The 22,407-nt window shown below is 42.2% G+C and overlaps 1 protein-coding gene across 4 annotated transcripts; it reads right to left on the reverse strand.

The window, feature by feature from the left end:
* Nucleotides 1-1,626: 1,626 nt before the first annotated feature.
* LOC117822448 lies at nt 1,627-22,401 on the reverse strand. 4 transcript variants are annotated; one of them, XM_034697168.1, is made up of 3 exons: nt 21,004-22,401; nt 2,705-2,801; nt 1,627-1,723 (listed from the first exon to the last, which is right to left on the reverse strand). In XM_034697168.1, exon 1 carries the CDS (start codon nt 22,067-22,069, stop codon nt 21,437-21,439), a length of 633 nt encoding a protein of 210 aa, XP_034553059.1. In that variant the 5' UTR covers nt 22,070-22,401; the 3' UTR covers nt 1,627-1,723; nt 2,705-2,801; nt 21,004-21,436. The 4 variants fall into 4 exon arrangements, with proteins under 4 accessions (XP_034553059.1, XP_034553060.1, XP_034553061.1 ...); XM_034697169.1 differs by having other exon boundaries at nt 2,705-2,843; XM_034697170.1 differs by lacking the exons at nt 1,627-1,723; nt 2,705-2,801 and adding an exon at nt 11,517-11,982.
* Between the last annotated feature and the right edge of the window lie 6 nt (nt 22,402-22,407).

Genomic DNA, 22,407 nt, shown 5'->3' on the forward strand with positions numbered 1-22,407 from the left:
GTAGAGGTCCACAGTAACATGAACACTGACTGACTGTTTAAGTGCTTTGAATGACTATTTTCTTTTTTCTTTCTATCTCCAACACTCCTTTACTTCTTATTTCAGGTTATTCCATCCACTGCTTCAACTGTAAAGATTAAGATCAGTAAACAACATACAATAAATGTGAAGTTAATAGGAAAGCCCTGTTTCAGCTCTCTGATTGCTTGCGACCCACAAGAGGTCCAAACTCTAAATACTCTGGTTGAATTATTAAAATTCAACATATTGGAAAATCTTGGTGCAGTATTCATGTTCGTAACATGTAGTTATGAAAGATTAAGAAAAGAAAAGCAGAGAGAGTTTGCAGTCTGGAAGAAAAGAACAAAACGCTTCAGAAGAGTTGACAAATGGCTTGTTAGGAAGAGCTAAAATGAGAAGAGAACTGTTACGAGTCGTGGAGTTTGCTGCAGTTCCAGATGACTGAAGGATCAACAGGCCTGTAAAATGAACAACTGCTGGTTTTTGACCTTCATGTTTTCATTTCTTGCAGGATTTAAACGGTTGTTCTTTAACTGTTCATGCGCCTATAGTCATGAAGATTATCCCAAACCCACAAGAGGTGCAAACTCTAAATACTCTGGTTGAATCATTAAAATTCAACATGTTGGAAAATCTTGGCGCAGTATTCATGTTTGTAACATGTAGTTATGAAAGATTACCCTTAGTAATCAAAGCTGTTGTTGCCCGAGTTAATCGTATTGGTTGACTTTTCAAAAATCCACATTTCTACACTACTTTTGGATGCAACTGAATGCAGGACTTTCAAGTTCTTACATGAGAAAGGTACTTTTTTATGCCTTAGTCCCACATGGAGTCCAATTACATAGAAGTCAATATAAAATGCTATTAGATAACAGTTCCATAACTGCTGTGGCTCTGGAGGAAGTCACAACTCTGTAGTATTATTACCATTACATGATCAGGCATGTGAGGCTTACTCTATACTACAGACTGAAAGTTCATATTGACTGCCTTTGCTACGCTCTGTCCCTCACGAGTACCGCCAACTTCACAGAAGTAACTTGCGAAATAAGTGGACTATTGTTTTAAGCGCTGAATAATTCCTCCTCCGTTGCTGCCTCCATTTTTTTTGTGCATGTACTGTTACTTAAAAAAAGCTCAGAAGTGTGTAGTGTATGTGTTATTTTCACATGTGCATGTGTTTGTGCACACAGAGCTCCTAAATGAATTTCTGTGTGGTGTGGGCTGCATGTGGAGGTAAGGTTATGTGATGGGGTCAGTGTGGTGGCTGCACAGTGTAGGCTGTTTCTTCAGCAGGAAGCTGGAGCTGGTGGAAGAAAGAAAATGTGCAAAGAAAGTCGGAGTCAGATGGAGTAGTGGGATGCCTGAGGAGGCGGCTTATGAACTGACGGTATTGGTTTCTGTGTGAATCTGAAGTTGCACGTATGTGTGTATGTGTGTATTTGTGTGTTACCAGATAAAGTCGGTGCAGTGGCTGCAGAAGGTGGGCTGTTTGAAGAAGCGGGCTGTGAACTGATGATCTTTCACCTCCACAATCCTCTTGTGTTTGAGCGCTCCCTTCCTCTGGAACACGGGCACCCTGGGTGGAGGGGAGAGCGGCGAGGGCAGAGGGGAAACACCGGGGGAGGTCACCACTGTAGGGGAGGCCAGCGTCAATGGTGCCAGGGAGGGGGAGGGGAGACCGGGGTAGACATGATGCCTGGAGGGTACAGTGAGAGACAGAAAGAGAAATGATGAGCGTTAGTAAGGAGAGTATAGAGTTGCACTGTTGAAAGACCTTGAACACAGGAGAGGGAGGAGAAGCGGAAGTGAGGATGGGAGGAAGAGGAGGAGGAGAGCTGGGGAGTGTAATGGGTCATGGTTGAGACAGGATTGTATTAATGGCACATGGGACGTAGGGTGGGGAGCGGTGGAGGAGTGGCGTGATGGAGAGAAAGATCGAGAAAAGGAGAATAACAGGAAGTGCAAAGGAAGATGGAAAGGGCACAGGTATGATGATGGAGAAAGAGTGGTGTACCCAGGGACATGGAGGTTAATACACATATGGAAACAGAACTCTCCAAAGAGACTCTGAGACACTTCACTACTAGTGCTACTCGCGTGGTGTCCCACATACTGCCCGTCCATTGCGCTCCTTATATCTCCATCTCCCTCGCAGCTATGAATACCAAACCCCCCTGCCCCCTAGTCGTCATGTCAACCGCACCTCCTGTTGCCATGTCAACAACACCCCCACCACCTGCTCCAATATTAGAGCATGTATCCTCTCCTGACTTCCTCCCTGCCCTTATTAGCAATTAGTCCCGTTTCTGGAGTAAAGTTTGGACAAGAATAAAATGCACTGATTTGGTCTCTTATGATGTGCTGCAAAAAGTGGAATACTGCCAACATTGTCTGGAGAGACTGTAGTTCAAGTCTTGCATGCCACTAAATGATAAATGAAACACCAACAGGGTTTTAATGAATAAATAAGTAAGCTTGTAGCAGAAAAAATTATTAAAATGTGATAAGACAAAAGGTGTCTCTGGAAGGAAGCAGGGGGGAAATCAATCAAAAGGTTAAAAGAGAAGAGTGGTAAGAGAAGGGACGAGGTACTCTAAGTGAGTAAAATGATGGTTTGAAGAAGTATGATCTTAAAATGCACTGACCTGCACAATAAAGATGATAAAAGACACAGTACCTGAATATGTGGTGATTTTGGAAGAAAGGCGCAACCAAAGAACAGCTTTCTTCTCTTCTTCACTTCCTCTCCCCCTCTCTTCTCCTCGTTTGGCTCACTTCAAAGGAAAGGCTAAGGTGTCACACCTGTAGCTGGTCACCTCACAGAAAAAAGAAAGAGGGAAAGAAAAGGCAGCAGCACTGCTGTAGCAAGTAAGGATAAAAGAAAAAGCCAAAAATGAAAAGAAAAACCTATTACAACAAAAAAGAACAACAAGCTTTTGGCAAGATTCAAGCTTTCTAGGAACCAAAGATAGAAGAGTGAAGTGGTATATCCGTTAACCCAGAGGCAGGGTGAGGAGGACGAGATAGAGAGGTGGTATTCTCTTTCTAAGATTGGTTCTCTTTTTACCAAGTAGAGGACTAGAGATGGAGAGAGAGAGAGAGAGAGAGAAAGAGAGAGAGAGAGAGAGAGAGAGAGAGAGAGAGAGAGAGAGAGAGAGAGAGAGAGAGAGGAAGATTGAGGGAGAGAGAGGCAGCGATTCATTTGGAAATCTGGGTTACTTCTCTCAGGAGAGGGTGAGGAAGAAGGACGGTTGAGACAGAAGCTGCCATTTTGCCATCGCCAATACAGTATGGATGAGCAAGTGCCAACTGTCCCTCACTTCCTCTGGTGCCAGAAGGAAGAGGGAGAAAAGAAAAGCAGGAGAGAGTTTGCAGTCTGGAAGAAAAGAACAAAAAGCTTCAGAAGAGTTGACAAATGGCTTGTTAGGCAGAGCTAAAAATGAGAAGAGAAACTGTTAGGGAGTCGTGGAGTTTGCTGCAGATCCAGATGACTGAAGGATCAACAGGCCTGTAAAATGAACAACTCTGTTAATCTTCTCTGCAACAGTTAACAGTATGTTCACTGCATTTCCAATTTGTTCTGAGATCAGAGCGAGTGGTGAAATGATAACACAGCTCCACTGTGCACGGAAACCAGGTCAGCTGAGCCTGATGGGAAGAGTAGTTTCCAAGAGAGGGGCTGTTTGTCCATTGATTGCCCACATACCGTCAAGGCCACACACACACATGCATACACACATGCGCACACGCACGCACGCACGCACACGCACACACACACACACACACTCACACACACACACACACACACACACCCACACACACACACACACCACACACACACACACACACACAGAACCCAGTTTGGTCGCTAAGGAACACACTGCATTGACTTGTATTTATTCATGAAACTCAAACAGGTCTTTGACATTTTATTTGCTTTCTTGCAAGGAGTCAAAATGAATAAAATGATCCCACTCTCGTGTCTGTGGCGGTTAAATGTAGCAGAAGCACGCAGGTGGTTAGCTTAGCTTAGCATAAAAAGACAGTAAATTGTGGAAACTGCTTTCCCTGCTCTGTAAGAGTCATGGATTAACACGTTACATCCTGTTTCTGGTAAAAACAACAATTTGCTCTTTTTCAGGGGAAATGTGCCAGACTATTTCTTGGCCGGAACCAGTTGCCAGGCAACCAACAGAGACTTGGACTACTCTAACGTGTTAATTGGGCTTAACGGGTGCTGGTAGACTGATTTATTTTCACCTTTGAACAGAGCCAGGCTAGCTGTTTCCCCTTGATTGTACTGATTATGCTAAGCTAAGCTAACCTGCTGCTGGCCTCAGTTTTGTATTTGCACCAGGGTTCTGAGAATGACATCGATCTTATAATCTTGGCAAGAAAATTAGTAGGCATATTCCTTGACTTATAAAAAAATATATCTATTGTCTGCTCATACTTTTGTTGCAGGGTCCAGCTGGAAGTCCTTAATTGTGAGTTGAGTCCCCCACAAGTGTGAACAAGCGTTTGTCCTTGCAATGTTAGTAAAACAAGCACGCTCATTCACACACAGTTAATCACACTGCATGTGTGCACATGCTATATGGACAACCTTGGGCGATGAGAGCAGCAGACAGGAGAGGGGTTTTAGGCAGGCAGGGGACGAAGGGGTGGATTGGAGTGGGACGGAGAGACTGGTAGAGGAGCGAAGGGTTGAAGGTCTAATTAATGGAAATGTAGGTTATTAGTCTCCTGATGAGGACACTGGCAGAGAATTAATTAACAATTATAATTAGCAAGATTGTTAGAGAGCAAAATGGTGTCAGCCAGCAAGATAAGAGCGAGCTAGTGTGCACAAATGTGTGCGTGGCTGTCATTATTATGTGTTTAAAAGAAAAACAGCTGTGTGAACATATCCTATCTGACAATGATATATGTCATTTCAGCATTAGTCATGCAGAATGAGCAGCTGATTGGAAATGATAGGGCGCTCTCCTTCAAACAAACCAGACCCCTCTCTATAGGACTGTCTTCATTTCTCTAACCCATGTGACACTCTCTTTATCCGTCTTATCGTGGATGAGTCATGTTCTTGTTCTGTTGTTACACATAAATGAGGAGCATGTCCTCATATAGTGAAAGGAGAGAGAGAGAGTGAGAGAGAGAGGAAGAAAGAAAGGGGCACACAAATATGAACTATAGACCTTGCACTTGTCAGTAATCAGAGCATTGAAAAACAAAGCACATAAATGGCTCACAACACTTCCCCTCCATGCAGTGTGATGAGTAAGCACTTGTGGCTCTAAAGTGTCTGTATCAGTGTGCATTTGCATGCCTATCAGAGCATGCTTTACAGTGTTTGATACTGGGCCATAAAAGCGAGCTGGTGTGCAGCCAGAGAAAGATACATTAAGCCTGTAAACCAAGAAAAGATGCACGTGTGGCAGAGTGAAAAACATATAGTTAGCTGCATGATTGAAAGTAGAGGAACAATGAAATAAACACAGACAGAAAGGGACATAAAAGAAAACATCAGTGTGACAAGTAACATAAAAACTGAAAAAGGAGGGTAGATCAATGATGAAAACAATCTGCAAAACCACAATTTGTCTCTTAGTCCTAACCATCTTTACCATAATCGCTGTTATATGTCACTACATGAAGCTGTTGCTACCATTTCTGATCAGCACTTTCCATATCCAGCCCCCCTTCTCCTTTTCTCTCTCAGTCTACAGATGGCTATCTTATTATTTCTGACCATGGCTTAATGAAACAGAAAATTCTCCTGCGATGGAATCTTTTTGGGGGAGCAATCAGCACTTCACCAATTACACGCATCCATTATCGCCTAATGAGCGCTCACTCGCATCAAGCACCGGCTTCAACCTGGATGGCTTGCTGGCTTTCTTCCTCCTCCAATGAAATTAAGGTAAATTGACTCGCCTAACTTGTTGTTTGTGGAATGTAGGGAGAAGCGGTGTCTGAGGTATTCATATCTGCCAGTAAAAATTCTTTCTTGAGGAACAATTGGCTGCATTTCCCAGTATTGGTTTTCTGTTGGGGTGTGCTTGTTTTTGCTTTTTTTTAATGAAGAGTGGTCCACTGTGTTTTTTTGGAAGAGCGCAACAAGCCTCCATGCCAGTCAGATGACACATTTGGCAGGCGGCTGATACCCATCAACATGGCCTACAAACTCTTAGTACTGAAGGAAATAAGCCTGCTTTCCATATTTATTTAACTGTTGACCTGCCTCTCACTACCAAAACAAATACTTTAAATAAAAATAAACATACTGACAAATGAGAGACAGCTATGTGAGATAAATATATTACTTGAGTCGTGGATTTGGATTGTAGTAGATAGATGTCCATAAAGCAGTAGGCTATAACTAAGAATGGTTTCAGCATGTTTGAGGAACACTGTAAAGTTTCAATGACTAGAGATCTTGCTTGGATAAAGATGCTTTTCCCCCTCGTAGTTTTGCTCAGTCATTTCAGTTTGTTTACAATTATTATGGTTCTGCATTTCTTGCATCTGGATTGGTGATTAAAGAATGGTACCAATAGTATCACTAATAACTATGAGATTGTCCACCACGGCCCAGAAGATCACCGGCTGCTCCCTTCCTTCCATGGAGGAACTCTACAGCTCACACTGCCTCAGGAAGGCAAAACACATCCTAAGAGATCCAACTCATCCTGGACATGCACTTTTTGAGCTGCTACCCTCTGGCAGATGTTTTAGGACATTAAAAGTAAAAACAAACAGACTAAAAAACAGCTTTTATTCAAGAGCCATTACTGCCCTCAACACGTGAGTATGGGCTTTTTGAATGGTGACTTTTGTGCAATATAGTCAAGTGCAATAATAAGACTCTGTGATTTGACGTGATACTTTTTATACCTTGATTGTGTGTTTTTGTCTATTTTAAATGGAACCTAATGAGGACTGCACCTTTCAATTTCGCTGTACTTGTTGCAATGACAATAAAGGCATTCTATTCTATTCTATTCTATTCTATTCTATTCTATTCTATAACTAATAAGGTATCTAGCACAATAAACCGGGACTTGAAGGTGAAGCTTGAAAAACTCAGGTCCACTGATAGAACAACAGAGATTTTTCTTCTTGCAAGTCTCAGTGCCAGCCAAGCAAGACCAGACCATTTGAGGACAGGGAATACAGTGCTGGGATTGCTATTTTGTCAGTTTGGCTCTGGAAAGCCTGGGACTGAATCCCTCCATAATCCCAGCAAAGGCTCTGGATGTGTAAATCTCCTGGCCCCTGTTACTTATATTGCTCCCTGTTGTCTAGCTTTCACAACATTCCAAGAAAGAGTCCAACTCTGCCCTAGGCTTGATAGCCTGGACTTCCCTGCGGCCCTGAGCTCCTGGTGGGGTTAGAACTGTAAACACCAAACCCTCTTGATGCTCTAAGCTTGAAGCAAATTGCCAACTGTACGACTAACTGCATGCCTAACTAAGCTTACTAGCTTACAGTATCTAACCTTAGCAGCAGCAAAATGTCTATTAGTTTTAGTTTCATTTTAGTCTGTCTTGCCCTTTCAAGTTTGTTTTGCCAACACAAACTCAATCATACATTATTCATCTTGTATCGTAAATGAAAACTTCAAATTTATGCTCATCGTTGTTTTTATTGTTTGTGATGTATTTTTGCTGGTCATTGTCTCATCTTTGTCACAGAATCAAAGTTTATGATTGTTTAGCGTCAGAAATCTCATTAAGGAAATTAACACTGCTTCTACCAAATCCCTGCCTCTTGTTTATGATTTGATACACATTAAATAAATCCAAATTAGTGATTGGAATCTTTCCCTCTCAAGCAGGATACACTACAAGATAATCAAGCCAACATGGGACCAGATTTCCCCCCCTTCCAACACAAGTGCGTAAAGTCCCTTTATGATATGGTTCTGAAGACTATGCTTTCATATTTTCCTGAGGTGTGATGTATGTTGAGTGATTTTACTTCCACCAATGTGTTTAGAAGTAAATCCTGGCATTATGTATTTAAAATCATAGATAACAAACATGTTCAATAATCATAATCAGATATCCTGTTGTGCAGGGGAACCCAGACGATAGCTGTGAACGTACTTTGTGGATTGCCATGTGGGTAGCCAATCAGTAAGCAAGCTGGCAATGCAAGGATGCACAACAAACAGCCATAGCGACAGTAGTAAACATGCAGCATTATGTTAGATTGTTAGAAATGGAGGACCAACTTGTTGATTTGCAGCAGCAGCATGCATTGAACAGAAATTGCTATCCACTGGATGTACCAGGTAACTAAGCAGCTAGCACCAATTAGTTTGACAACCTAACCTATCGTCTGCCATGTTTGTTTACTGAAAAGTGAGGTTTGACTGAGATTAGTTTTTAGAGTTGGGACTCTGGTTGTTGATGAATGGAGTCTGTTAGTGTGTGGTGTATTATTTGTTTTGTGCGGTGAAAACAAGTTGTGAACACAGCACTGACATTTTATCATTTTTACGCAGAGTTGCCCTTTTACCTGTCTAACAGTTACAGGGGAACATAACCATTACTTTAGCCTTGTGTTTCTGGCCACCTGATAATTGTAAGTCCAATAATCACTCTCCTTTATCTCTGTTGTTTCTCTGTACTAACTCCTGAGGGAAATATACAGCTCTTTAGCTTCTAAATGCTCCACTATGTTCACCAACTAATTGCTAATTGTGTCGGCTCCCTTTTTGATACTGAGCAGATAGGGTCTTAAAAAAGACCACCAAATTGTACACACTAATAAAGCAATGAGAGTAAATCAAAAACAATACAATTACCAGCTGTAAAACTTAAAACAATGAAAGACGTTAAAATGCTCCATAGACCTTCATAACCAGTAACTGTACTTGGGTCTCTCAGTCTGAGTGATTTCTTCCCCATGCAAGTAGTTATGTGATCCATTATTAGTATGAAATATGTATTGCAGCAGCTTAAACGCAATGAGTTCATACTTATTGTTATATGATATCCTAAATTTGTCTGGGTTTTAATAAACAGCACAGTCATATCATAACCTCTTCTCTGGGTAATAAAACATTTGTATTTAATACAGATTCCACTGCAGGTGAAGTTACAGGCTAGGAGTATAATTAGATTGGGACTGTGGCCAAGCCAATAGATCATCTACCAACATGAGCACAACAGGCATGTGAGCTGGAGGTATTACTATTCACAGTATGTGCAAAATACTAACAAGAACTGAAAGCGTCAGCTGTAGGCAGAAAAAGCGTTCAAACTGCTGCAGGCAGGAAGAGGAGTTGTTACAAAATGTGCTCAAGGGGAAGGATGAAAGCAGGAGGGCAGGAGAATCAGGGTAAGAGGGTGATCGGATAATGAGGTGAGGGGAGAACAAGGTAAAGTCTGTGGATATCTTAATCTTCATCCCAGTTTTCTAGGATGAATTCCCTTTGGGCTGCTGGCATTAGACACACACATACGCACACACTGAGGCAACCAAGGATGCAGAATAATTATTGTGTCCTAGATGTGGATATTAATTTTAACCTGTTGGTGCCGCATACAGCAAAATCCAGTTTCCATTGATGTAACTGTTATCTTCAAAAAATATAAGCCCACAAAGCTATTTAATGTTATCACTTAAAGCTTTGGCTATAAGAAAATATAGACAGACAAATCATTAAGCATTATAAATGATCAGTGGTGGACAGTAACAGAGTAGATTTCCTTGAATACAGTTCTTAAGTAAATTTTTTGAGTATCTGTACTTTACTTAAGTATTATTTTTTGGGGGAACTTATTACTTTTACTCCACTACATTTCTATCAGTGCTCTAGTTACTCACTACTTTTGATTTGAAGTCAGCTCATGAATTTCCTTCTCTTTTCTGAAATCTGATCCCTAAGACAGTAAAATGTGTTTGTGTAGTTCTGTTTGTCTCAGTGGTTTAGTCATACCTGTATATCGTATGTCTCCACGGTTGAACGTGGAGCAAACACAGAGCAAATTTCACTGGAGGTGGTAATGATGGCTATAATCTCCACCTGAGCACCCATGGGTCCACCTGAGCACCCATGGTCATATCTTCAGCCCGTGTTAGAGGTTTTTGAAATGAAGAATGATAGGCATCATTTGAATTGTTCTCCTGGTTTCCCCACTCAAACATACAAAAATTCACTGTCCAACCTGAGAAAGTGTGCTGAGCTACGTAACGTTTGCTTTATTGCAGATGAACATTTCAAACTAAGTTGTCTGTGCTGGAGTGACTTAGTGTCTGTTTTTATTCCATGGTGTAGTTTTTAGAGATTTCAAGTAATGGTTTCTAATAAACATAATGTAACAGAATGTACTCCTATGTATTCTTTACTGCACTTATGTATTTTAAAATACAATGTTAAGAGATTATTTCAAAAAGTACTTGAATACTTAAGTATTTCTTAAAAGCAAGTACTTCAGTACTTTAACTCAAGTAATAACTGACCGAGCAACTTTCACTGCTGTATTGGAGTAATATTTGACCTGGAGTATCTATACTTTGACTTAAGTAATGAAGCTGCGTACTTGTCACCACTGTAATTATACACATAACGTGTTATTCTTAAACAACTGACTTATTAAGAAGTGCAACACACTGACCAGTATTTTGACTAAAAGATAATACTATTCAATTTTCTCTTTTTTTTACAGAAGAGATGCTACTGTTACATGTCATTTCAGACTTCTCTATTGAGTTGCTTCTTTCACCTGTCAACTGTCACGGGGTAGGCTGAATAATAGCTCCATACCCACTCAGGCTCTGGGAAATGTGATGGCTACTTTTCTTTACTAATTCTCACATACATACAAACACAGAAACTTAATACTAATGTAGGACCATACATATACGCTTCACTATTAGTCAACATGTTTTAATATCAGCTAAAAAAAAGATTTATAATGTTCTCCTCTGCCAGATGGTAGATGTGGACATGGACTATTTAGCACTGGTATTACACAGCGTAGCATAATACAGTGCAACAAAAAAAAAAAAAAAAAAGGCAACCGCTGCACCTTCAGTATTGCTTTTGGTTAAACCTAAACAAAGCGGCGGGACACCAAATAAAAACTGCCGCAATCAACACAGCACTGTAGACATGAAAAAAAAACACATGCAAGTGATAAAAAAAAGTCTCCTCTCTCTCATCTCTCTCGTCGATCTCTCTCTCTCTCTCCTCTCCCTTTCATTCCCTCTCTCTCTCCTCTCTGCTCTCTTCTCGTCTCTCTCTCTCTCTCTGCTCTCATCTCTCTCTCTCTTTCTCCACACACACACAGACACACACACACTCTCACACACCAAACATACACAAACATAACATACCACATGAGCACAAGTGTGTTAAAGTGTGGGTCAGTTGGCTCATTGTGCTTGGTTGTGGTCCAGTGTGGCTCATGTGGAAATGGAGAAGGCGAGAAATTGGCTGTTTAGCTTCAGCAAAAAAAAAAAAAGGCATGAGATGAAAGAGTGCTTGGGCGTTTTTTTCAACTCCAGGATCAAGCCGATGAGTTGTAGAACCCTGCGGCGCTGCACACATGATGAAAGAAACAGTGCTGTCCTTCCACATGTACTGTACGTGAGTAAGTATAGAGTATTAGATGAACACACAGATTTAGCAACTCAGAAATAGATAGACATATCTGTAGGAAACACAACAATGTCAGATAAGATAGTGAAAAAAAATTACAATAAAGGGCCGTAGTAATGGAAACCCACAGGGACAACAGGGACGTTAAGGAAGAGCAGAGCAGAGAGTAAAAGAAACGACAGAGTACGACAACAGAAACAAACTGAAACAAATAATAAATAAAACAGAAAGGTGAAAGAACCTTTTATTGGCGGAAATACTGAGTAAGATGGAGGATGGTGGGGGTGTTGTAGCGTGGGGGCCACTGCACTGCACAACGAGAGACGTCGCTTGTGTCGCTAAGGAAAGACAGAATGTGAGAGAGACAAAGACAGAAAGAAAGTGAGAGAAGTGTTAAGCCCTGCGCTGCAGACATGCGGTACAAATCCCCAGGGACCTGGTGGCAGATCAGTACAGGATCAATCTGCTGCACCTCAGCAGGGACGCAGCACACTCCTTCCATTCCCACACACAGACAGCTCATGAGTGTGTGTCACTGTATACTGTATGTGTGTGTGGATGCTTGTGTGTGTGTGTGTGACCGTGGAGCTGGAACAGAAATGACTGAGGACGGGGTGGTGCTGTTGCAGGGAGCAGAGGGGAGATTGAGGGGAGAGAATGGAGCAGGTGGGGGAAGGCAGAGTTAAGCATAAATAGAAGGCTGTGCACGGAGTAGATATTTATCATCTGACCAATAAAGGACATATTTTACAGTGTCAAGATAAAAGCATAGCTGAGAAGCATTTCGTAGAGCTAATGTATTTTTAATCAAATCAAAATTGCATTTCTGTATTTGAATCCGTAAAGTCGCTTAAAAGAAAAATCAGTTTATCCTCTCCACTCTCCCATCATAGCCATTAGAGAGAAAAGCACAACACTGACCTCAGATCAGTGTTTTGGGACACCGTGATCCAACTGCCTGTAACTCGATCTTATTAGAGCGTTAAGTCATTACTGCATGTACACACAGAGGCCTCACAATGCAATTAGCCATTAGCCCATCACACTGACAAAGCCATGGCTAATTAGCAGATCGCAGGCTCACAGGGAGCAAAACAAAATATTTAATATCCCTATCAACACTCTCGCAGAATATCGTGTGTCAGGTGATGTGAGGTTTTCTCATGCTGGCTGGGCAGCATTTTAGGGAAACAATTTGTTTTTTCTGAATACATCTGAAACTAGCTCTGAGAAAGCAGGTAAAAGGATTTTCAACAAAGGACAATAAAGTAAAAACTTCTTCAAAGTCAGATTCAAATATCCCTCTGTGTTTTGCAACCCTATTTGACATTATCTATTCCTGAAATAATGATTCCTGAACACTCAAACAACCTTTTTAAACAAAAGTTTAAAACAAGATTCTATGGATGACTTCCCACAAAGCTACATCAGGGCGAGCTGTATTTAAATTCAGTTCTGATCAGCAAAAAAAACAACAGATGTGTTTGTTGTAGTAGCTACAGAGCCGCTGGTCAGGCAGCTCAGACATGGCCGCTGTTGGTGGAGGTTGAGAGTTGAGGCAGAGTGTTAGGTGTGTTTTCTCTCTTTGAGGGTGAATGAAGTGGATATGTTAGGTCAGCTCTGGCCAGATCAAAGTAAAAGTCTGACAAGAACCGAGGAACCTCAGAGAAATATATTCAATCATGCACGCACACGCACAACACACACACCACACACACACACACACACACACACACACACACACACACACACACACACACACACACACACACAACACACACACACACCCACACAACACACACACACACACACACCACACACACACACACCACACACACACACTTTGGGAGAGGACTGCCTGTCAGAATGCAAAAGTAACTACTCTTTGAGCTCTCCATAATTTTACTTTAAGGGAGATCTGACTTGGTAATGGCTTGTTCAGACAATAACATCAACAAAAGAAAATACACGCTCACACATGTAGAAGTTCGGATATCAATCCAGTATGGGTAACTAAAGTAGCCTACAAGTACGGCTGGGTGATATTAAAAAAGATGTTATCCCGATAATTTTTTTCATATCAGTCGATATTGATAATTATCAAGATAAAAATAAAATCATTATTTATTTAAATTAGAGGCAGATTTTGCTCCCGAGTGAAACTTGAAGAAACCAAATGGTTTATTAGCTCGTGTCTGGGATTTAGTTCTCTGATAAACTTCTTGAGTCCATCATTACTGACGGTGCTAACAGGAAGCAGGTCTTTTGTGTGAAATTAGATTTTTGAGATAATTTTCCAATAAGATTTATTTACCAACATCCTGAAAGTGTATTTGGTTAAGTGTATAAGTTAATAGTTAACGCTGAGTCAGCACAGTATTAGACTAACGACTCTGCTTTGAGCTGGTAGGTTTTACGTTTTCTTCCCTGTCGCTGTCGCTCGTTTCAGCTGTGTTTACATTCCCCTCCAAACGTCTTTACAGGTTGTGGGTGTAATTACAGATTTAGATTTATCAAATTTTTATCGAACATTTTTTATATCTATATTGAGAAAAATTATATCATGATAATTATCGTTATCGAATTATCGCCCAGCCCTACCTAAAAGATCTGGTTTCAGGTATGTGATTATGTGTCTTTAAAGGGATATTTCAGTTTTTTTAAATTGGGGTTGTATGAGTTACAGTACACTATTGCTCCTGCTAACCACAATGCGTGCCAGTAAGATCTTCCCCTTTAATGAGAAAACTCCCAGAGGACCGGGCGGCAAGCTGGCTACAATTCTCTGCAGACGGGGCCTCCTAGTTCACGTAATTTGCTAAAGTTAAAAAAAATATGGTCCAGGAACTCATCACGGTGTAAATGCATGCCCCAATAGAAAAAAATGGAGCTATTCAGTTTGCCGTCAGAAACCCCTTTGTTTTGCACTATTTTCGGACGCACCTCGCAGACCGGTGTTCTTCTGCTGCATGAGCACGGATACACGCCGATCAGCTGTTTGGATCAACAAGCACGTAGCAGATCAAGTAGCAGTATCGGTCTTTAGAGTGAATGAAACTCATTTTTTCTGCAAATTTAAAAGATGGGACGTACCTGTCTTATCCCGCTGTTCAAACAAGCAAACCTCCTGTAAGGCAGGGAACTCTGGATGATGAGTGATGCAGACTGGAGCCGTATGTGAGCCGCTGGTATCCTCTAATTCAGAAAGGCCCTGAAGTATTATTGTCACTAAAAGTCCCTCTCCCGACAGCAGAAGCTCTCTGGTTCGTTGGCATGGGCTCACAGCTTACACACCGACACCACCAGGTAACGGGGGATCTCTCCTGCTCACTCGTTAGCACAGAACATTCTCCCTCTTTTCTTCGTTGGGTCTGCATCTGGAGTTCTTCCAGTAAACTCTGGTTCATAGAGGTATCCTCTTGTGTCCACAGTAAACGGCATGTCATCATCACTGTCAGAATCACTAATTTCTGCAGTTTGTAATTTTTGTTCCTAAAAGTGTCTGCTAAAAATGCTACGTGCTTGTTGATCCAAACAGCTGATCGGCGTGTGTCTGTGCTCATATAGCGGAAGAGCACCGGTGTGCGAGGTGTGTCTGAAAATAGTGCCAAAACAAAGGGGGATTCTGACGGCAAACTGAATAGCTCCAATTTTTCTATTGGGGCATGCATTTGCACCATGATGAGTTCCTGGACCATATTTTCTCAACAATAGCGAAATTACGCAAAATAGGAGGCCCCGTCTGCAGAGAATTGTGGCCTAGCTTACCTGCTGGTCCTCTGGGAATTTTCTTATTAAAGGAGAAGAGCTCACCGGCTCATTGTGGCTACCAGGAGCAATAGTGTACTGTAACTCATACAACCCAACTTCAAAAAAACTGAAATATCCCTTTAACAACCAACAGTGTGGTGCAGAGACTGAAATGTATTTCAAAGCTAGCATAATGTCAGCAATCAGTGTTATGTCCAATCAGTATAATGTATGTTTTTTCAATAGCATTAGTTTTAGAAGGCCAATATGCATCAGCAAATACTGAAGTCTATGTCCGAATCTGTAATGGGCAGGACAAAATGGCATCGAGACATCACTAAAATGCACAAACACTGTAAACAAACAACAACTGGAAGCTTCTTGTTTCATAATCACATTGTGACAAAAGAAGTGGAAGGAAACACAGCACCACTGACATTAATTAAAGAGAATCAGATTTTATGAAGCAATTCTCAGGAAGTAAGTGCAGCACTGACCCTCCAGCCCCACCCCAGACAGACAATGTCAAATAAACTAACACATTTAAATTAGGGCATAGACCAGACCAGTCTGGGCTAGGAGCAACATCACCCTACTAGCAACTCGCCGCAGATACCTGTAAGTAGGCCTAGAGTTGGCGAGATTACTAGAGCAGAACTGGGCCTTGTACAATGCTGAAAACACACACTGGTTTCTGTGGGTATATGTGCCCTGTCGTTGTGGTGGGATAAGTTTTTCATGGTGCAACATGCAGAGCCTGAACCTGGTGAGTACAACGTGTTGTGCTCCTGTGTTTCCTTGATATAATTCACGGCCAATACAGCCAATGAAGACCCTGTTTGAATTCTGGAGCACCACACGCATTGCTTCTCAGGTAATGGGCCGAGAGAGAGAGAGAGAGAGAGAGAGGAGAGAGAGAGGAGAGAGAGAGAGAGAGGAGAGAGAAAGGGTGGGGGGTGGGTGGTAGGTGGACTTGAGGCTGCAAAAGGGTCTCAGGCACTAGACTATAGCCTGGAGGACACTGTACTAGGCTGGACTGGACTATTCAACTCATACTGTTCATTCAGATTTGACCAGACAGTAAATCTAATAAATCAAAGCAGATTACGACAACAAGGTAAATCAAAAGAGGAGCAACACAGCACAGTAAAAAAAATGAATGTGGCTACTACAAACAGGTTTTGATAGATTAGAAGAGACGGGACAGTGCAAGACAGAGTGCGGGACAATACCAGAGACAGGCAGATAACGCAAGCAAAACAGTCACTGTGAAGGACTGGAGTTAAAAGGGAAATAAATCTAAATTATATACAAAGAATGCACTTTCAATAAATCACAATGGCGTGCGTTTGTGTGTGTGTGTGTGTGTATGGGGTTTGCGTATATGTGTGAGTGTGTGGCCTGCATTGGGTGCAAGTGTTTGCAAAGCCACACATATGCTTGCGTGGGATGATCAGACTACTTGAAGTGATGCTTTAGATTGCAGCTTACTGAGGGCTAGAGGAAGATGAGGATCATTGGCTGAATGATGTACGCATTGTGTGTTAAATATGCATGCACAGCGAAATGAGTGTGTGTTTTTCTGAGGAACAGAAAGAGAGCAGAGAGCAATACAGAATCATGCTGCAGTGGCCTTTTTTTTGCATGATCAATGCACATGCAATACACATACATGGCACGTTCCCTCTCGACATAAAACATACACATTCATGAGAAGGATGGACATATAAAACACTTCTGTGCTGACTGGTTTGAGGCTGTCAGTGAGTGATATGAAGCCTTTTGGATAACATGCAGGGCAGCACAAACTGATGATGTAAAGATTAGGTGATCAACATGATACCAATACTTTATTAAAGCCACTTAAAGCCAAACCAGTCCAGTCTAGATTAGCACAGACAGCAGACTCGTCACCACCATGTTGCCCCTCCAGCAGAGGAGCTTTTAAATATTTCACCTCTCACTGATTAGGATCAGGGCTGAGCAGAGGGGAGCATAGCAGATCTTTGACCACTGCTTTGAGGAAAGTGAAGGACATTGTACTATATTACCCAGCAGGCACCAGGTGGTGGCGGTGCGGAGGACACCATGGCAACAACCGTGAAAATGCCATGGCAACACCATAGCAACTGTGGCCTCATTTGCTCGCTGGTGGTGTGGTACAGCCCAGACTTGCTACAGTGGCATGGTCGTCAGATACACACTTCAGTCACATCAGTAATAGTAACATTGTTCATTAATTATTTCATCAATCAGTTAATTGATCATCATCATCAACAATCAGTCAAAAGGAGCAAGAACACAGTATCTACTGGTCTCTGTTTTTGCTAAGTGAGACGGACAGAGGGATGAGCTGACTCCAAAAGAAAGTAATCAGAGGGACAAACGAAAGGTGTAATGGATGAGTTAATCAACAAAGAGATGTGCTCAACGTATGATAAATCTTCAGAAAGTCGGAGGTGGAGAATGTTAGTAAACTGGTTACTAAAGAAAAGCAAAAGACAGAACTGAGGAGGAGAAAGCAAAAGAGACAGCAGACTGTGTGAGAGAAACATACCAATGTGTTAAAGCAGCGATTGACAAAAAGTGATGTTAGGTAGTTTGAGAGGAGTGACGGACTGATAGCTATAGTAGATACAGATGAATAGAGAGTTTAGACTTTTACTTGTCTTTTTTGTCACAGGCACTAATGTCTTCACAGTCATATAGGAGGAATCGAAATTCAAAAATGATTTCAGTGTCTAGAATCGCTACAAAGCTAAAACATTTAAAACTATTTCATCTAACACTTCCTCCAAATATACCAAACTTAACTAATATATATATACCTGTATGTATATATGTATATATTTATTTGTACATATATATTTCTTTATAGATAAATAATAGAATTCAAATGATAATTGAATACAATAAAATATCTCAGTTAAATCACAGTATAACATGGTACATTCTCAAAAACATAGTATTTTAATATATTCTTTTTTCTCAGCATTAAAAAAATAGATAAACAAAATAAGCCAGAGGGTTTTTAAGAGTCACTTCTGTTCATGCAGTCACAGACTTAAGTATTAGCGCCTCAATTGAAATAAAAAATGCTCAATGACATACCAGGTTTAAGCCCTGTTGATTGGTTGAAAATGACTGTTCAACTACATAGAAAGCAGTCAAACTGTTGCCGTGGTTTCCACTGTTGGGGTGCAGAGTAGAGCGAGCATACTACCACACTGTAGAGTGGCTGCCCTGGGTCCTAAGCATTTGCTACAATTGAACTACACAACCCTCCCACCATAAATCTTTGAGGTTTCATTCAGCTAAACATGCAATGATTCTGGGGCTTTCCAAAAGATGGGGAAAGGCAAAAAGCATTTCTCTAAAATCACAGGTTTGTTTAAAAATAGCCCCACGTAGATCTAGAAAAGAAGCAATCCATGTGCAGATAAAAGTACAGTCTGCCTTAACTCAAAGGCAAAGGAGTTAAAAGGGGAATTGAGAAGGTCGACTAACTCTTCGATCTGTGACAACATGCACAAACACCACGCACAGTCCCTCACATAGCAGGTCAACCCCCCCGTCCTTCTAGCCATTATCGACAGCATCCAAAAAGCTACAAAGTCTAAAAGTAGGTGTTCTTTTGCTACATCATGTCAAAGCTACATTCAACTACAATAGAAGAAGAGCTGGGCTGTGGCTGGTCTTAGTGTGAGAAATGAGGTGGATGTGTTGACCTATGAAAATGGAGGGCATATACATTGCAATGTTGGCAACACTGACACAGTTTACACAGTAAATGGCTTTTGGCACAGCTCACAGGAGGTAAAATGCTACAGTTCACTTCTCTCTTTTGAACACATAGCATTTTTTATTCATATCGGTCAGCCAGAGCCAGGTACTGTGGACTTTAACTCATTTATTATAATCACATCTGACCAAATTAGATGGAACCTATCTCACCTAAAGCGAAATCAGTGAAGACGTGGTGCATCTGTCTCTGGCTGAAACATATGACCTCATTTTAAACTGGAGGGAAAACAATTACAATGCAAACAGCAAACAGATGCGCCATTGCATTCCTTTCACATTGAAGGTGGGAATATTGCTCTAAGACAAACAGTCATCTGATAATCTTGACAAAAGGAGTTATTACTGACTGCTTTCAGTAAAATCTCAGCTACTATGCACCTCAAATTGAAACTCCAAACATTTGTGGTATATTGTTCAGTCTTATCTGCCAAAGGCTAATCGTCAATATAGAAGATCATTTCCTCTACACAAGTGTCTACTTTGTAGTTCAAACCGTGGTTACAGTGATTTTGGTCAATAATAGCAACATGAGTTCATACAAAATCACTAGTTTTACCCCATTACTGAAATATGTTTCCTGCAGATTGTGCAGCTTCACTGTAGCACAAATGTCTGAAAAATACAATAAGGAATTGTGCTTCGTACGGTCTAAACTTACAAAACTCTGCCAAGGTACAGAGTAATAGTGAAATACAATACTATCCTTAGAGAGTGTTTGTATTACACTGCACTCTGTTTTAATTCCCTTACTTCCTCTTAATAAATCCTGACTGGCCACTTTCATAAAATAATAAAGGGTATAGCTGCACGCCTCCTCTGCCTCATGTAGCTACAATTATTAAACTCACCAGAAGCCTTTTGCACTAATGTCTCCAAAGCTTATTTGAATATTATGCAGCCATCTAGTGCCAATTACAGATATTGCACCAATCATCCCCTTCATTCACTTACATGATGGTGATTTATGCAATGTTCACATGTGGGAAGAGATGATGGGGCTTATCTAAAACAAATTACTTGAATCTTGCTTAAAAGCTTTTGAGTGGAAAATTAGCACTGCGATTCAATCATTCCCACTTCCAATACTAGCCACATCCAGCCTCCTCATGATTAAAACACTAACACAGTGAGAGAAATATATTGATAGAATAAAAAAGAGGTTATGGTGAGAAAAGTCTGAGTAACAAAGAAAAGTAAAGACAGACATTAAAGAAAATCTGCTACATGTTTTTGTTCTTATTGTTATTTCGCTTTTAAAGTTCAGTTTGTTTTTAAATAATTAAACTTTGTTTGAACTCTGGTTGGACCAGAGCTGACATGACAAGCTCCAACGAGGAGGAGAAGTATTTCCTGTTAAGTCTGATTAGTTAAAAGGATTTCTAGTAAAACATGACATCACGTAGATGGTCCTGGGGTAGAGCTAGATGGGTCTGATGGTGTCATGAGGTCACTGTGGGCAAATAAACAGCACTGTCCTCGCTGCCCAGTGAGTGCATGTAAGAGCTGACTGCATTGCTTTTCATATCAACTGATTTTACAAAAAGGGAAAAAGGGGGCAGTCTCTCCAAAACCCAAGAAGCAGTCCACCAGTCAGTTCAAAAGCCAACAGCCAATGTGGACATGGAGCCAGAGTCTTTTTGGTCTCTTTTTGGGGAGAGGGTGGATCTCCTCTTCCCACTGAGGTGTGTTCTCAAAGCCAGAGGGAGGGAGACGTTTTGAGCATATCTGTGTTTGTGTGTGTGTGTGTGTGTGCGTGAGTGTGCTGTGTGTGTGTTTGTGTGTACAAATATGACATCATTACTCACAGGTTGGAGACTACTCTTATCCGTAGTTGTGACTCGGGGAGGGGAGGAGAACCGAAGATGACATCACAAGGCTCAATTCTGAGCGGAGAAGAAGTTCAGGAGCTGCTATCCCGAGTGATGCAGACTCACCTTCACTCTCATCGTCATGGGAACCATCCAAACGAACGTAGCTCACCCTTGTGTGGCGTCTCACTGTCGCCTTCACTAGAACACGAACAATGGAGCGGGTGGTGTTGGCATTACTCTCACACAGAGTCGTGTCAGCATTAGAAATGCTGTCCATGTTAGTTCCCGCAGTGATGGTTGCTAATTGATTACCTATAGACACCAAGGCAGCCAATTCTCTGCTGTCGTCCCTGCCTCCAGCTGCCATGGTACCTCGGTTTTCAATAGCAGTGGTGCTCGCTCCCACGTCTCCTCTCTCCTCCCCCTGTCATACCTCACTCTCCAGGCTGGAGAAGTGGGCCGACCCTCTGCGTGAGCACAGGCTCTTGGCTTTGAGTGGCAGGTGGGGGGAGTAGAACCTCCGTGGCTGTGGCACCGAGCGCAGTCTCTGATACTGAAGTTTGGCACTGGCCGAAGCCTGAGCCTGGCCCTGGCCTGCCATCCCTACCCTGCTGGTGGTGAGACGGAGGATGAGGAGGGCGAGGTGGGATGGGCATCGGGAGGGAGGTGGGAGACATGGAGGGCTGCTGCGGAGGCGACGGTGAGGGTTGTGGTGGATGGTCTGTGGGCTGTGTGCTGAGGCTGAGGTTAGATTGGCTGCCTGATTTGGCCTGACTGGGATCTGGTTTGGGAGGCAGAGGTTTTGGACGTGAACCCCGCTGAAGCTGTGGCAGTGGGGGAGAAGCTCTTCCTGGCTATGGGAAAGCACTGTGGCTCCTCTTTTGGAGTGGGAGGTATGCGGGCGACTGTGGGGGTGTGGGTAAGGATGTGGTTGGGGGTAAAGGCTACAGGAGCACATGGTGGGCCGTCCAGCTTCTTCCCCTCTGTCCCTTGCTCGCCCCTTAGTCTTCCCTCCTCCACTCTTCCACTTTTTATCTCCCTTCACAGGGATCTTGTCCATAGACCAGTATCTCCTAGGAGGAGGGAAAGCTGCAGGGGGTGGGGGCCACTGTGAGCCAAGTCCTCCACTCCCTCCCCTGATCCCCAACCTACTCCTGGCCCTGAACCCCAGAAATCAGTACTGATCCAGCCCTCTGCTCGAGTCCCCAGTAAGGAGTCATCCCGACTGTTAATACTGCCCCCTTTCTCTGGAGGGGTAGGTACCAAAGAACCAGCCTCCTCTCCTATGCCCCCTATCCCAGTGCTGCTCCCCCTGCACCTCCTTCCCAGTATCTTTCAAAGCGTCCAAACCCCTGACGAGCCCTCATCTGAATAGCTATTCTGCCCTAGCCCTGTCTC

Source organism: Notolabrus celidotus, chromosome 12 (assembly GCF_009762535.1).
Source record: "Notolabrus celidotus isolate fNotCel1 chromosome 12, fNotCel1.pri, whole genome shotgun sequence".
Lineage (NCBI taxonomy): Eukaryota > Metazoa > Chordata > Actinopteri > Labriformes > Labridae > Notolabrus > Notolabrus celidotus.